At 40.0% G+C, this 16,177-nt stretch overlaps 3 protein-coding genes across 6 annotated transcripts in view; all 3 read left to right on the top strand.

The window, feature by feature from the left end:
- Nucleotides 1–328: 328 nt before the first annotated feature.
- LOC146546987 (uncharacterized) lies at nt 329–5,766 on the top strand. Of its 2 annotated transcripts, none has more exons than XM_085264051.1 (4): nt 329–557; nt 2,328–2,492; nt 2,567–2,691; nt 5,131–5,766. In XM_085264051.1, the coding sequence occupies exons 1-3, from the start codon at nt 414–416 to the stop codon at nt 2,654–2,656; spliced, it is 399 nt and encodes a 132-aa protein (XP_085120177.1). In that variant the 5' UTR covers nt 329–413; the 3' UTR covers nt 2,657–2,691; nt 5,131–5,766. The 2 variants fall into 2 exon arrangements, with proteins under 2 accessions (XP_085120177.1, XP_085120178.1); XM_085264052.1 differs by lacking the exon at nt 5,131–5,766 and adding an exon at nt 1,480–1,628 and having other exon boundaries at nt 423–557; nt 2,567–4,131.
- A 2,284-nt stretch (nt 5,767–8,050) lies between these two features.
- Nucleotides 8,051–10,366, top strand: LOC146546986 (uncharacterized). Its single transcript, XM_085264050.1, has 3 exons — nt 8,051–8,341; nt 8,767–8,839; nt 8,926–10,366. Exon 3 carries the CDS (start codon nt 8,934–8,936, stop codon nt 9,393–9,395), a length of 462 nt encoding a protein of 153 aa, XP_085120176.1. The 5' UTR covers nt 8,051–8,341; nt 8,767–8,839; nt 8,926–8,933; the 3' UTR covers nt 9,396–10,366.
- Nucleotides 10,367–10,435: 69 nt separating this feature from the next.
- LOC146546985 (sentrin-specific protease 7-like) overlaps nt 10,436–16,177 on the top strand; it is a 27,463-nt gene continuing 21,721 nt past the window's right edge. Inside the window, exons 1-8 of one of the 3 annotated variants that reach the window (XM_085264040.1) lie at nt 10,436–10,682; nt 11,656–11,770; nt 12,366–12,448; nt 12,532–12,693; nt 13,561–13,652; nt 13,729–13,874; nt 14,169–14,490; nt 14,693–14,811. In XM_085264040.1, coding sequence (XP_085120166.1) covers nt 11,657–11,770; nt 12,366–12,448; nt 12,532–12,693; nt 13,561–13,652; nt 13,729–13,874; nt 14,169–14,490; nt 14,693–14,811 — 1,038 coding nt within the window. In that variant the 5' untranslated portion in view covers nt 10,436–10,682; nt 11,656. Of the gene's footprint in view, nt 10,683–10,889; nt 11,171–11,655; nt 11,771–12,365; nt 12,449–12,531; nt 12,694–13,560; nt 13,653–13,728; nt 13,875–14,168; nt 14,491–14,692; nt 14,812–16,177 lie in introns of those variants that run through there. The other 2 variants (XR_014890648.1, XM_085264039.1) reach the window with 2 other exon arrangements.

The following is a 16,177-nucleotide window of genomic DNA, read 5'->3' as shown; positions in this document are numbered from 1 at the left end:
ATATTTGCAAACAATAGACACAATACACACATTCAAATACTGTACTTTAGTTTTAAATTTTAATAAAGCATTACTATTTTCTACTCCAAGGCATTACTTTTGAGATTATTATATATTTTTGAAAATATAGCATAATGATAATAATAAACTTTACAAACCACCCAGCAGTATGTAAAGTCAAATTATAAAATACAAGTAAATAACAACTGCAGAACAGAATGTCAGTGTAATGGACACAGACTTCGTTTTGACAAAGCACACTGCTTAGGTAAATGATCTGAGTAGTTGTTCATCACTGATCAATTTGTTAATATGTGTTTCGAGCCAAATAAATGACAGGGAGAGAGAGAGAGACGTCAGAACACGTCATACTATAATCTCCCGGGAGCGGATGGAGGGGGTCAGTCGTTGGGATGCGCATGCGCAGACAGAGTGTGCGAGCGGCGGGCCTTGACCTTCGGGAAAAAAAAAACTCACGGACGGTGACAGCGAAACGGATAACAGTCTTCAGTACCTGCTGGACTTTGAAGCTGTGGATTCTGGGACTGTTAGAAAAGGTAAAACATTTTCATTAAAGCCTTATTACTGTTTTGTTTTTGTTACTCGTCATTGTAGCTTGCTGTTAATGTTGTGCTAACAGTAGCGATTAGCTAGATACGTTAGCCGTTGAGGTCAACGCAATTTAGTATCCAACTGTTTTCCTAACAAAACCACTGTTATAATTAAGTGAAGCTGCTCCCAGCTAATTTGAACCTTTGGCTTCTAAAATATGTGGTTCAATTGCGTGCTGCGTACATAACCTAATGTCAGCTAGACCGAAATTAAAATTTAATATATTGTTAAAGTCACTAAAATGGCGCCTGAAGCCTGTTGTGACGTGAGCTCTGTGTCTGCTCTAGAAACTCTTGAAGTTCTGTAGATCTGAGCCGTACATTAAATACTCACATGAACCTGTACTTTGAATTCTGTATGAGCTGTATAAAATACAGCTATGCATAAGTGTTTTGAATGAATAATTAGATTAGATAACTCTTTATTGTCTAATCGAATTATATAGAAATGAATAGAAATGTGACATGAGAAGGTGTGTCTTTGACTGTTCCTGCATAACTTAGTTTCGGACTAGTTGACAAGTTATGCTACGGTCATTTGATGTTTCCAAGGTAGATGTTCTTTTGTAATATAGTTAATTTTTTTGTATATTTCATTTATCCACCATCATACATCATACATACAAGCTAAGAAGAGGTCGTTATACTAACAAGAGGTATCAACGCCGGGCCAAAGTTCAGCACATGGTTAAAGTTTGTAATCCAGCCAGGGTGTAAATATCACTCAGCAGCCAGAGCTGAAGCAGGTAGCATCAACACATAAATCTACTCTACCCGGCTTAAATCACAAGAGCACCTCTGACCAAAAAGCTGTAGATTTTTCTTGTTTGCACAAATTAATCCAGATTCACATTAATTGTGTTCACAGCTCCAACAAAATGAGGAAGAGGAGGGGGAGAAACACAATTAGGTTGAATTACAATTGGATGGAAGGCGAGGACAAGGAGAAGGAAGCTTAGGATGAGGAGGAAGAGAAGCAGCAGGAGCATCTTTAGGGATCCCTATGATGTCATTGAGGTTGGTTTCATTAATATGGTCCTCTCACAAAGAACGATGACTTGTTTTAGTTCACCTACTTCCTGTATTAAATAGTGATGTGCAAAATGTTGTGGAAAACCATGGAGCAGGCACGTATAGTGCATCTGCAGGTAAATGAACATCAAATCTCTAAGACAGACTGAAATCTGTATATTTATCACCCTTATGATAAAACCCATGTCAGCCATTGGTTTATGGACTTTGTATTTTGAAGCCTCAACATTTGCTTTCTTGCTGTTGCTATGTTGGGACCATATTAGGATGAGGGATCAGAATCTGGAGTCATGCACACTATTGTTTCATTTAGTGTGTATCCATAAGATTCGTACAGCAGATCCAAGTTGTGCCTTGAAAACAGGAAAGCCGTCTGCATAGAGGAGAACTGTAATAGCAGGCTTGTAAAAAGTGAGGCTTTGTGCTCTCGTTTTACTTCTGTCACCCTGTTTTGATGCAGATTTCACTTGAAATCAGGCAAGAACTGGACTTATTTTTTTATGTGTTCTTGTGAATTGATTGTGTATCGCATATGTTTGATTTGACTTTCTGCAAGACAACAGTTGTCCGCTGGCCAAAAAAGTTTTCCAAATACCTCCACGTGATCTAGCCTGGATTTAGAAAAGAATAGCAAAAAAAATCTGCACCTCCTGCTTCAGATGCAATTTGTGTTTCTGTGTTCAGAGGCAGCGGCGAGAGGGGAGACCTCGGCTCATCCAGCTGGAGAGCCTGACCAGGAGGAGTCGAACATTAACTGAGCTCTTCCAGGGCACCCTGCAGACTCGGCTGCTGGCATCGACGAGCGATGACGTGAACGCCAAACTGGAGTCCATCACAGGTCAACTGCAGGTATGCGAGTCAGACCTGAGGAGGGTTTCACTTTTCTCTTCTTTATAATTGACTCTTTTCTCTATCTCTTTCAGCTCCTTGTCTCAGAGTGGGAGAGATTTGAAGCACAAAGGGAGGAACTTGTCATTTGGTTGGCTGATATGGATGTGAGGTTGACCAGCTGACAGGAAACACCAGTGAAAAACTGAAACAACTGCAGGTGTGGGCTTGTTTTGATATGACATATACAGGGAGTGCAGAATTATTAGGCAAGTTGTATTTTTGAGGAATAATTTTATTATTGAACAACAACCATGTTCTCAATGAACCCAAAAAACTCATTAATATCAAAGCTGAATGTTTTTGGAAGTAGTTTTTAGTTTGTTTGTAGTTTGAGCTATTTTAGGGGGGTATCTGTGTGTGCAGGTGACTATTACTGTGCATAATTATTAGGCAACTTAACAAAAAACAAATATATACCCATTTCAATTATTTATTTTTACCAGTGACACCAATATAACATCTCCACATTCACAAATATACATTTCTGACATTCAAAAACAAAACAAAAACAAATCAGCGACCAATATAGCCACCTTTCTTTGCAAGGACACTCAAAAGCCTGCCATCCATGGATTCTGTCAGTGTTTTGATCTGTTCACCATCAACATTGCGTGCAGCAGCAACCACAGCCTCCCAGACACTGTTCAGAGAGGTGTACTGTTTTCCCTCCTTGTAAATCTCACATTGGATGATGGACCACAGGTTCTCAATGGGGTTCAGATCAGGTGAACAAGGAGGCCATGTCATTAGATTTTCTTCTTTTATACCCTTTCTTGCCAGCCACGCTGTGGAGTACTTGGACGCGTGTGATGGAGCATTGTCCTGCATGAAAATCATGTTTTTCTTGAAGGATGCAGACTTCTTCCTGTACCACTGCTTGAAGAAGGTGTCTTCCAGAAACTGGCAGTAGGACTGGGAGTTGAGCTTGACTCCATCCTCAACCCGAAAAGGCCCCACAAGCTTATCTTTGATGATACCAGCCCAAACCAGTACCCCACCTCCACCTTGCTGGCGTCTGAGTCGGACTGGAGCTCTCTGCCCTTTACCGATCCAGCCACGGGCCCATCCATCTGGCCCATCAAGACTCACTCTCATTTCATCAGTCCATAAAACCTTAGAAAAATCAGTCTTGAGATTTTTCTTGGCCCAGTCTTCACGTTTCAGCTTGTGTGTCTTGTTCAGTGGTGGTCGTCTTTCAGCCTTTCTTACCTTGGCCATGTCTCTGAGTATTGCACACCTTGTGCTTTTGGGCACTCCAGTGATGTTGCAGCTCTGAAATATGGCCAAACTGGTGGCAAGTGGCATCTTGGCAGCTGCACGCTTGACTTTTCTCAGTTCATGGTCAGTTATTTTGCGCCTTGGTTTTTCCACACGCTTCTTGCGACCCTGTTGACTATTTTGAATGAAACGCTTGATTGTTCAATGATCACGCTTCAGAAGCTTTGCAATTTTGAGACTGCTGCATCCCTCTGCAAGATATCTCACTATTTTTGACTTTTCTGAGCCTGTCAAGTCCTTCTTTTGACCCATTTTGCCAAAGGAAAGGACGTTGCCTAATAATTATGCACACCTGATATAGGGTGTTGATGTCATTAGACCACACCCCTTCTCATTACAGAGATGCACATCACCTAATATGCTTAATTGGTAGTAGGCTTTTGAGCCTATACAGCTTGGAGTAAGACAACATGCATGAAGAGGATGATGTGGACAAAATACTCATTTGCCTAATAATTCTGCACTCTCTGTATTTGATATGAAACATACGTCAGAGACATTATCCTAAACTGGACTAACAAAGGACCATGAGTACAACATGAAACGTACATTACATAGCGTAATGCTAAAGTTCATTGATCATTTTAATCATAAACTTGTTGTTGAAATATTTTTACTGAACATGCAAACATCTGCTGATGAAGATGTGTTGATTTATTGGTCTGTTATGAAGCTATTGCTATTTCTAATGTGTTTTATCACATACACACACATATTAGTGTTTAAAACACTAATATGTGACATGTATTAGTAGTGATGTTGTGCTGAGGGTTAAAATGCCTTTTTGTCTTTTGGTAACTACAAAATGACAATAAACCATTAATATATGTCTATGCTGTGCTCGTATTTATTTTTACCCTACTCAAATTCAATTTATGATGCATTTTATTTTGAAAGATTTAAAATGGTTTTTTAAAGAACCACTCAAAAAAGGTTCTTTAAAATGGTTCTTTAAAGAACCATTTTTAAAAAGGTTCTTTGAAAAACCATTAAAGGTTCCCCAAAGAACCATTTCTTGATGGTTCTTTGGGGCACCTTTAAAGGTTCTTCAATGAACCACTGAAAGAAATGGTTCTTCAAAGAACCATTGTTTGAAAGGTTCTTTGTGGCACCAAAAAAGGTTCTTCTATGGCATCAGTCTAAAGAACCACTTTTGGTTCCAGTTGGCACCTTTATTTTTCTGAGTGTAGCAGTGTGTACACCTGAGACTGTCACCTGTCTGTCTGTCCTGCACTCTCTCTCTGTTTCTTTCTCTCTGATTGTGTAATAAAAGTATGAACATGTATTTACAAGTTACACTTGTGTTTGAATCCTGTAGCTTATCACACATTTGATTTCCATGTGTGACAACTGCAAGTGTCCAGAGTGAGGACAGACTGAGGGACCCACTGCTGCACATCATCTGTGAGGCTTTGCACCCCTGATGATCACCAGGAAAAACTCAGCAGTGTGTGAGGAAGAGGAGGAGGAAGAGCCAGCAGCAGCTGACAGATGGAGAGAATAGACAGACTGTTCCCTGTTTGTGAAGGACTCCTAGGAAAGTTTAACATAATTAATTGTCTGTGCTGAATCAGTCTTATTAGTTAATGTTCAAATAATTTTATCATTCCAGTGTTTTCAGTGTGGGAGAAAGTACTCAGGGCCTTCAGGTTACACACTATGAAAGGCAGCAACAAGTTTAACATTCAGAAACCTAAAGTATGTATCAGCAGCAGAATGGACCTAAAAATAAATGTTTGTTCCAGTTCTATGAAGCTTTGAGTATTTTGGATTTGTAGCACTGCTGTGTTTGTTGCATCATATTGCTGTAATTGTTTATATGCTTCATATATTCTGAGGTAAGTTGATCTATAGTGTTACATCATATTCTATAAGGATGTTATGTGTTTGTATACTTTCTGCCCAGTTTGACCCATTTAGCAGAAGTCAGCCTGTTTAAGGCTCTGATATCTATTCTGTATGACTTGAAGCAGTTATGACATGGTCTGATTTTCTCACCCAATAAAGGAATATTCAGTATATCAGTCTACTCTTCATTCTATCAGAAGCAGTTATCACAGCTCGCACATTTGCTTTTTTTACACATGCATGGAAGCATTGAGCCAAATGTAATAATGCCAACATATTAAAAGAACAATATTTGTCTCTTATATACAATACACCTATATATGCACTGTCAAAGATACTTGTCTTTGAGTGAAGATTTAAGGTGACAGGAAATATAAATAACTGCAACTTGAATCTTTGACACAGAGTTAGAATAGAATAGAATAATCCTTTAATTGTCCCACAAGGGGAAATTTGGTTGTAACAGCAGCCAAAAAGACACATATACAAACAAACAGAACAGAAACATACACAATTTTTCTTATATATTTACATTAAGGACAATGGTTACTGTATACAGTTCAAGCTCACTGCTGTAATATATCCTGTAAAAAAAAAAAAAAAATATATATATATATATATACATATATATATCATAATAATCTGACAATACGTATAATATTGGCCATATTATATTTACATTACCACAGTGAGATGATTTTAGTCTCTTGAACAACATTAGCTAATTGGTATTTACTAACTAATCTTAAATGACTGTTCAGTACAGAAATGAAGCCCAACAATCATGTTTTACAGTCCCGTGGTCTCAGCCTCAGATACTCAACTAATCAAAGTGATGTCATGACAAAACTGAATGACCAAAAAAACACTTTTTTCTCCTTCATTTCTGTCAAACAATGCTGTATGACACGTTTCTCCCGGTTAGTATCATGGTTGCTAGGCAACCTGAACAGCGCGACGAAGTTTAGACCGTCCCATTTCACAAGCCTCTCACTTCCGCACTTCTCGTACTTATAGTACGCACCGTACGTAATATGCGTAGTGCGCGTACTTCAAGCGTGTGGTCTCTTAATTGGGACACAGCCAACGACCACCAGCAGAAGGAGCAAGGAAGGACACAGTCAGATATGTTTGTGATGATGTTCATGGTGGTGGATCAGTGATGGTGACCTGAGAGTGAAGCTGTGGATCCCCCTGGTGGACATACAACTTTTCTCTCTCTGTCTTTATTTAGAAGTTTTTGCCACGATAAAAGGGAAAGGGCTTACACCAGTGTATTTTTTGTGTTTTTATGCTTTAAATGATGCTGAATGACTGTTTAATATGATGCTGCTGTGTGTCTGCTCTGAGCTGCCGCATTTGTTTCACACAGTCAGTCTTTTCTGGAGAAATGGAGAATAGAATAGAAAAAAACCTTTATTATCCCACGGATGGGAAATTTGGGGGTCACACGGCTCTTATAGCAAGGGGAATATAAAATATGAAAGGAAGACACAACGTGGTCCTATATACATAAGCAACTGAAGTTCGTATATACAGGTAACAATGTACAGAAATATGTATAGAAAAATTTTACAGAGATATGTATAAAATGTGCAGTGAACAAACAAGCTGATTAGTAAGATAACCAAAAGGATGTTAAACTGTGTTATAGAGTCTGACAACTGCTGGTAAGAATGACCTGCGGTAGCGCTCCTTCTTACACTGTGAGTGTAAAAGTCTACAGCTGAACGAGCTGCTCAGTGCTCGTACAGTCTCATGCAGGGGGTAGGAGGTGTTGTCCATGATGGATGTTAGCTTAGATAACATCCTCTCCTCCCCAACCTGCTCGATGGACTTCAGCGGACAGTCCGGGATAGGACTGTTTAATGTTATTACACAGATTTTATATGAGCTGAAACTGTGATGTAGATTGAATTTAGAGCAGGGTTTAGTTGCTTTTTATGTGTATCAGGTATATGTTATCCTGATGCACATATAAGTCTTCATCTTCATGCTTCAGGATTATTTATCTGGAAAAATAACTCAGTGGAAAAAATTCATGATAGATTACATGAATGTTGTATTTACCTTTGGCTATTACTGAGTGTATAATTGTTTTTTACTGTCTCTGTATCCTGTATATACAATTAATTACACATGCACAAAGCATGAACTGTTTTTATGGGAAAATTACAAGACCAAGCAATATGAAAAAAGTGTACTTAAACAGTGTGACATTATATATTTACTAACATTTGTATATTAGTTATATATTTAATAAATAATTTATAAAGGGGAATCGTAATTTTTTTATATGTTTGATATTAATAAAGTTTAAAACATTAAAAAATAAAAGAGCGGGAAGTGGTGGGCGGGCCCAGTTTGGAAAACACGAATGCGCATGTGCAGTGGGTCAACCAGAACAAGCCCAGTAGGAAGAAGACAAAAGTTCGGCCGCCATTTTGGGGCAGGAGAAGCGGTTCTGCCGAAGGCGGAGTGGGACGGCGCTAACACCGTCTCCGAGTGGAAGCTGTGTTTGGAACACGGAGCTAAAGAAGGAGCTGGAGCCGAGAGGAGGAGCGAGATGAGCGGGCCAGAGATGAGTTAAAGGTCTGAATAACCTCCAGTGTGTTACAAAACGGGACACAGAGGACTGCAGTCCGAGCAGAGAGGTCAGAGGGCGGCAGGCTGACCTCCAGGTAAGCTCGTTAGTGTGGAGTTACTCCTCTTCCTCACAACTCCCCCCTCACGCCCCTCTTTCTCCTCCCCCTTTCTCTACTCCTCACCTGAAGCCGCCTCCACCTCTTCAGTGAAGTGTCCCTCTGTCGGCTTCACTTTAACTTTATCCAGTTAAGTACCTCTTGAAGGTGGAATTACTCAGCTTTTCATTTTTGTAAAAGTTGTAGCACCTGTGACTGATTTACGGTGGTTTTTAACTTATTTCCAGCTTCTGTCCCTTAGGATTTTGGTGGTTTAAAGTGGTATTACTGAACTGTCAGTGTAGGGTTATGAAGGGTTGTTGCTGATGATCCTTAGGCATTTTAATGTGGTATTAGTAATCCTTTTTAGTGTTTTGTTTTACATAATGCTTGCTGGGTTTGAATCATATTCTGTTTCTCCTCAGAGCTGCTCTATCACTTCCGCCTTAAAATCTACGGCCACACAGCCAGAAGAAGACCTGGAGCAGATTCTCAGAGGTGGGTCTGAACAGGGTGATGGTGCATGTGTTCTCTCAGGTGTTCCCCATGACCCCTGACCGGGTCTGATGTGATTCCTTTTGTAGGTGCCCTAATGGTCCGAGGTCGGGATCTGAGCGACTTTGAGCGCGGCGTCATTGTTGGGGCTCGGATGGCGGGAGTTTCAGTCACCAAGGCCGCCCAGCTTACCGGCGTCTCCATAGGAACAGTGACAAAAGTGACAGCGGCGTACAAGACGCAGGGGAAATCATCGGTGAGCCGTGTGGGGAACTGCGGGCGGCAGCGCTCATTAGGCGAGCACGACGCACGGGTACTGGTGCAGTTTGTGAAGAAGAACCGCAGCGCCACGCTGGCTCAGGTGACGGAGAGCGTGAACGCTGGGCGGAGCCACAGCGTGTCAGCCAGAACGGTCCGCCGCCAGCTACACAGGGAGGGCTACTATAAGGAGGTTACGGTGCCCAGAGCCAGCGCCACAGGAAGCCCAGAGGATTGTGGGAATCGTGAAGCAGAGGGACACTCGGATGACGTTGCCACCACCGTCGATCAGACAAGCTGAACCACATCACAGAGCTAAAAACTGACAGACTTATTGTGTGACAGGAAGAGGAAGTGTGGCCTTAGCTTTAGAATGTCGAGGAACATGTGAGCAGACCCTGGACAGGAGGTGAGAGTGTTAGTTGCACTCTGCTGATCTGACACAAACAACTTCTAGAATGATCCAGTTCGATCTGGTCTTAGTGCTCCTCCCGAGGACTGAAACACACCTGTTCACCTGCGTACACACACACGCTCTAAACATCCAGCTGTGCTGGGGTTAAAGGTCAAACCAAAGAACCACCAGCCTGTGAATCACCCAGTCATGCGAACCATTGATCAATCACAGTGATCAATCCCTCACGCGTGGAAGAAATTCAGTGAAATGCATCTTTATGTTTCAAAATAAAACTTTATTTAAACAAGTTTCCTCTGTCTGTCAGCCTCATAAAAGGTGGTATTACTCATCAGTTGACTTTAATGAAAGTGACTTTTGTAGCCTGATTGGCTGTTAAGGTTGTATTAGATACTTTCACCTTCTTGCATGGAATTGAAGGCTTAAAAGATGATCAGCTGTGAAGATGGAGACACTTTTAATCTGTTCTGTTACTCTGAAGGCTTTTTTAAGATGACCAAGCTAAAGAGGCCACCTGAGCAGGACTTCAGGAACCATGTGAATCACCTCACCATTTAGAGCAATGTCTCAGCCAATGAAAGAAGAAAACATGTTCGATCACTTTGACCTCTCTTGATTGATTTGTGTTTAGTGTAATTAATTTCTTGTTGAGAAAAAGTAAGAGTTCTTCAAAAATGTACAACATCAAAATGCAACTGTTAAAAGAGGAACTATTTATTACTTTTTTAATGTTATAGCAGTTAAAATAGTAAAAACATAATGCAAATATTTACAAACATTAATATTAAAGGACGATATATAACAGAATGAAGTAAAAATAATTATAAAATATAAAATAAATATCAATTTATTTGCTGTTTGCATAGTTGTTTTTTATTGAGGGAACAGGAAACCACGTGGCGTAATCACGCAGAGTGACGTCGCTACGCTGTGGTTGTTGTTATTTAGCAGTTATCCTGCTGAGTGTCCAGCCCAAAGAGAAAGATGTTTTTGAATTAGTTGGTTAAGCTTAACCGGACGGTGGGACTCCTCCAGCTTCTCCGCCTGCCGCCCCATGAGGCGTCCGGATAATTCAGCGACATTTAACGGCGTAGAGTCCGCCAGCAGCTAGCTTAGCTCACCGGCTAGCCCCGGCTACTTAGCCGCTTAGCTGGCTCCCCCGGCGGACTTCGGGTTGGTAAATTTATTCAGTTTTTAATTATTTAACGGGTCCACAGTTGTGGTAGCTTTCTGCAGTGAACACCTTACAAATCATTAACTTGTTTTTGAAAATTCAGCGCAAAAATAACCCACCAGCTGTGATAGACGGGGCAAATATATTTATTTCTATAGTTAAAGGAAGATCTGAGGGAGAACTGCCACAAATTCTGGTGATAATATATATAACGGTCATTTAAAACATCAAATGTCCCAGTGTTTGTGAAAACACAGAGTTGTGTTTTGTGGCAGGGAACGATGGTGAGGTTAAAACCCCGAAATTTTCAAATGGACTTTGGTCTGCCCAGCATCGATTTTACAGTAGTTTTATATCGTGTTTACTCGCATATGTTTAAAATTCACTGGCAGGCATAATTTCCGGGATGTTTTTTGATTTGATCTGAACGTTGGTGGTTAGAGTTCCCAGCCCCAGAAGCCCAATATGTGGCCATTCAGAAATGCATGTAAGACCTTTTCTTTTTTTTTTTTTCTTTTTTTTTTTTTAAACAGCTATATTATTCTGAACAGATTAGTTTTGTCTGATTTATTTGAGGGCTCAGACTACAGATTAATACACATAATAACTACGCTACAAATTTCCTGAAATCCTTTGTGCATGGTGTAGCAGTCCTTACCCATATTTATAGTAAAAGTTAGTTTTTAATTACAGTAGGATTCTTTAAGTTAATATTTTTTTTATTTTTTTTTAAAGCTGCAGGACAGTCATGTGACAAAATTGCTTTAAATCTACCGTTATTTATTTATTTTTTTTATACACTGAGTTTGATGAAATTCTGCATAACTTGTTCAGTTTTTTTTAATGGAATTTGGCATAGCGTCCCCTGTACATCCAATTCTCTGGATACAGCAGCTCTATGAGGCGGCTCCTGTACTTTTGCCTGATTTTTTATTTTTTTTTGTATGGTCTGAGGTATTCGTGTCATTGCAGGATGGCATCTTCCTTCAAGATTCCCAAGAAGAAACATCCTCATGGCTCTGACTCCAGTCCCCTAGACATGCAGTCACCTCTGTCCCGCCTCCAGACCTCCACCCCTCGACTAAAGGTGGTATTCCTAAATCTTCCTCGTGTCATCCGTTTGTCCCCGTGAAGTGATATTACATTCCTTTAATCCTCTGATTAACCGTTTAAGGTGGTATTAATGATCTGACAGGTTAATTGTTTGGAATATTTAAAGATGGTGTCTGTGAACTTTCTCATGTTTAGTTGATTAGTCATATGAAAAGCTAATCTACAGTTTTGAGTACTATTAAGGGTTCTTAAGGTAGAATAATTGAAAATTCTGCTTTTAAGGTGACTGATTGGAAGGAGTTGCCCTTATATAGAGTGTGCAGAGTGCATATCAGGATACTTCCACTCCTTCCACTCAGTCACCTTCCCCGCTGAACAGGAGGCAACTCATGAGACGCCACTCCTTTTTTAAGGTGGTACTAGCCCATATTCTTGATGTGTGGTGATGATTTATGTTAAGGCTGTTTTGAGTAAGATTGATTTTACTTAAGGTGATATAAGTTGTTGTTTTAAAGTGTCCCACCCATTCAGTTATTTAAGGAAAGGCTCATTTAAGGTGGTATCTATAAAGTGTTGGACCTTTTTAAAGGTGGTATGTTTGAGTTAATCTGATTGAGTTTTGTGTGCAGTTTTATGGGAATCAGTCTGGCAGAGGTGGAACTGACAGGATGCATTCTGGGAATCCTGTGGGCGCTTTGTCAGCCAGACAGAGGTGAGTGCAGCACCCTCTGCAGTCTAAATAGTTTATTACACTTTCCATGAAATGTTAAAAGTAACCAGGTCATTTCCTTGCAGGACACCGTGTAAGCAGCTCTTAGGAAACTTCAAGACACAGCAGGTACTCAAGAGCCCCATCGGGGGCGGAGCTTCAGACGCCAATCAAAGAGCAGCAGGCAGCTGGAGCTGCCAATCACAAGCAGGACAGAGAGAAGTGACCTCAAGCTGTTTGTCAAACAGGTGAGTTTTTCTTTTTGCACTCAATAATTTAACGAGCTGAAGCTGCACCAACATCCGCTTAAAATCATAGACTTCATACCAAACTCTTTTTAAAACTAATTTTATTGTTTGTTTTTTGGGGGGGTTTTAATACAAGTTTTAGGCTCCTCTGCATCTCTAATCATAACCATAATGTTTAGATTTACTAATGTTGACTTATTTGTTTGTACATGTCATTCATTTGAATTGAGAGTTTACAGTTTTTAAAAAATCTTCCGGTATTTAAATTTATAAGCATGATTTATTTTCTACTTAATTTTTTTTTAAAATTGGTAGTATTTTGTCACATTTCAAATATCTTTCATAAATTTAGTTTCACCCACTGTTTTGTTGTTTTAATGACATTTAATGCAGCGGTTTTACAGAGTTTATATTTTAATATGTCCTTTGGTGCAATATTTTAATAATATTTTTAGGTTTCTACTTAAATATTTCTTATTTATTTATTTACAACCTAATGTGTTTAGGGAGCATTTCTAAAGATTTGTAGTTATTTTTTTATTAGTTATAATATTACAATAAATATTATTAGAATATTATTAATCATGTCCTTATTATTAGTTGGAAAGTTACTTTTTATTTTCTCTAAAATTTTTGTAGATTTGTTTCATGCTACTTACTATTAAATGTTTCAATATTTCTTTACACGTATTGACAGGCTTTAGATTTTTTTATACTTTAATTCAATGATATTTCATTGGAATTATTTTGTTATTAACTATAATTGTAAAAAAGAAGTTTCTGATATACTTTTAAGTCTTTCATTAGTGACGCAGGCTGCGAGATAATTTAAATAATCTCACTGAGTGTCTCTGTTTTCTCCACCAGATGGCGTCCTAAGAGAGCGTCTGACCGGCTGCTGCAGCCTGAGGTGGCTTTAGAGCACCTGTCTCCACCTCAGAAGAAGAAAGAGCTGTCAGGTTAGCTTTTCACAGGTAGAGAGAGGACTGTCTGAGATTTATTGATCAACGTGATTGATCGTCATTTCTTCTGCAGCTTTGGTCAATAAAAGGATCTCAGTGGACTCTGTGGACTCTCTGGCTGAGTTCAGAGGTGACGAGCATCTTGGGAGTTTGAGTTCTTCTACACTGGGAGACAAAAGGTGGAGGAGAGTTGAGTCTAATGGAGACACTTCTGAGAAGGTAAAGGTCAAAGGTTGCTGCACTTTCACAGTGAAAGTCACAAAAAGTAAAGTCATGAAACTTAAGTGAGGGGAGTTGCAATATTTTCGCAATAAAATCATCAAAGGTTTTTCAGAAAAATAAGGTTTGCAGAGTAGGCAGTATTTTCACAATAAAATTGTTTAGGATTAAACAGGTACACCTGAGATGCAGGAAAAAGTTGCAGAGAATAAAAAAGGTTTTATTGTGAATGTTTTGTAAACTTTAAATTTCCTGTTACAAACTGGATCTTCACCTTCGGTCTGATTGTTTCAGAGCGACACAGGAACTCCTCCCAAATCTCCTTTGAAACAACAGACAAAGAACTCTTCTATCTCCAGATTGAATCAAACTTCACCCTCAGGCCCACAAAGGCCTGAGGGTCACGATAAGACCATCTCCATGGTCTTATCGTCGTCGACGACGCCAGTAAGGAGGGTGCGACTTGCCTTCACCAGCAACCTGAAGGTCAACGACAGGGAGAAGGAGAGAGAGAGGTGGAGGCAGTTCAAAGAGAAGACTAAGAACAACAGGTCAGCTGTCCTCCACCGTCGACTGAGGACACCCAAACCGAAGCTGAGCCAACCAACTGAGCCGAGTGAGTTTGATTTCCACCAATTATGTGATGGAGTCTAAGTATATGCTCCATGTTTAGTGAGCGAAATTCTAGGATGTAAATTGGCATTAATTGGAAAATCATGTTTATTTTTCAGCCCCACAGCTTGATGCTTATGGGGGAAAAGTGACAATGGTGACATGATTTGAAGGTTCTGATGTCGCTTGTTTGTTTCTTCCTTTAGTCGTGCTGTCCAGTGAGGAGGAGGAGGACTGTGAGGGAAACGGAGACGAAGCAAAGAGGACGTCACATAGCAGCAACCAGGTCGATGAATCTCGTCAGGGAAACTCTGAGAAGGTGCAGGTAGGTAAATAGAACAGAAACAGAGTTTCTTCTTTGGAAACTGAGGTTTGATGCTTTCTTGCAGAACTAATAAAGTAACTTTGTTTTATAACATGTTCGACAACAGCGGCTTCAAAATCACGTGGGCATCTTTAATAGTTATTCATGGTGTTCCTCAGGGCTCTGTTTTTGATCCTCTGCATTTATTTTATAGCTCAAGGATGATTCAGTCTTTTTTTTGTCCATTCTTGGTTTGATTTTCTTTATTTTGTTTTCTTGTCGTTTAGCCCAGGTTTAGAGCATGTTTAAGGCGTGGACTTTCAGGACAGAATAAAATGTTCTATCTATAAAGCTCAGAGCACATTGTTGTTTTAAGGTGTACAAATGCTGGTAAAGGCTGTTAAAATATGACATAAGTGTTGTCTTGTAAGAATGCAGGGCACTGAGGAACAAGGTGATTACCTCTGACTCGTGACATCTGCGATAATTAAACGTCTGTAAGTGAGAAATAAAGGCCGAAGGGTTCATGATAACCTCACCCAGAAGTCAGCCGGGTTGTTCCTCAGATAATCCGAAAAAAGCACACGGGGCATCTCGCTGGCGGGACAAGCGGCGGTGGCGGCTGCTGCTGCTGCTTTATGAGAGTCACGTTTAAGAACAGCAGGCTTTCATTTCCACCTGCAGCTGCTCAGAAACAGGACGCTGCTTAATGTGGTGCACTCGTGTGACCCACAAATCCGGCATTTTAAAACCATCACTTCATCCACAACAAGCAGACGTTTCAGACTGCCTTTCCAAACAATGTGGTTCTGTTTATTAAGTTTAACAGCAGATGATTAAACCAGGATCCACTTTAACCAAAGAGCAGAGTCTGTGCTCTGCACGGGTCCTTAGAGGTGATGTTTATTAAACTCATGAAATTCAAAGGTATTAAAAGGATTTGGAGCGTGCAGTCAGTGCAGATGTGTTTGCATGCAGTCCATCAGAAACCCAGCACAGTGTTGTGACGTGATGATGGTGTTGGTAGAATGCTGAAAAGTGGGCTTGGACAGGAAAGAGAACAACAGCAGGGGTCAACAGGCAAAGGAACCAAAAACAGCCCAACGAGACAGAAGGCTACTGCAAGTGACCATTTTCATTGTTTTATCATTAGTGTGATTTGTTTTTTTGTTTTTTTGTTACTAAAACTGTATTAGACTAGTCAGTTACAGAGTGTTGGAAAGTCCTGCAAGGCTCAGCCAAGAACAGTCACAGTTACACTTGGCATCAAACCATCAGGTTTAGTAAAATGTAACATGGCCACCTTTAGGCTCATGAGCAAATAGAAACATTGGAAAGCGTAATGTATGAAGAATGAAAACCAAAATAGGAAGATCCACAGTGAAAA

Source organism: Mchenga conophoros, linkage group LG23, assembly GCF_057382185.1.
Source record: "Mchenga conophoros isolate Kocher_MC1m ecotype Shallow Benthic linkage group LG23, M_conophoros_male_GT1.1, whole genome shotgun sequence".
Classification (NCBI taxonomy): domain Eukaryota; kingdom Metazoa; phylum Chordata; class Actinopteri; order Cichliformes; family Cichlidae; genus Mchenga; species Mchenga conophoros.
This window is presented reverse-complemented; position numbering and strand designations above follow the sequence as displayed.

Coding starts and splice junctions, on each gene's coding strand:
- LOC146546987 (XM_085264051.1), top strand. CDS start 414: ATGCGCATGCGCAGACAGAGTGTGCGAGCGGCGGGCCTTGACCTTCGG. Junction 558..2,327: donor TTCTGGGACTGTTAGAAAAG/GTAAAACATTTT, acceptor TTCTGTGTTCAG/AGGCAGCGGCGAGAGGGGAG. Junction 2,493..2,566: donor CCATCACAGGTCAACTGCAG/GTATGCGAGTCA, acceptor TATCTCTTTCAG/CTCCTTGTCTCAGAGTGGGA.
- LOC146546986 (XM_085264050.1), top strand. CDS start 8,934: ATGGTCCGAGGTCGGGATCTGAGCGACTTTGAGCGCGGCGTCATTGTT.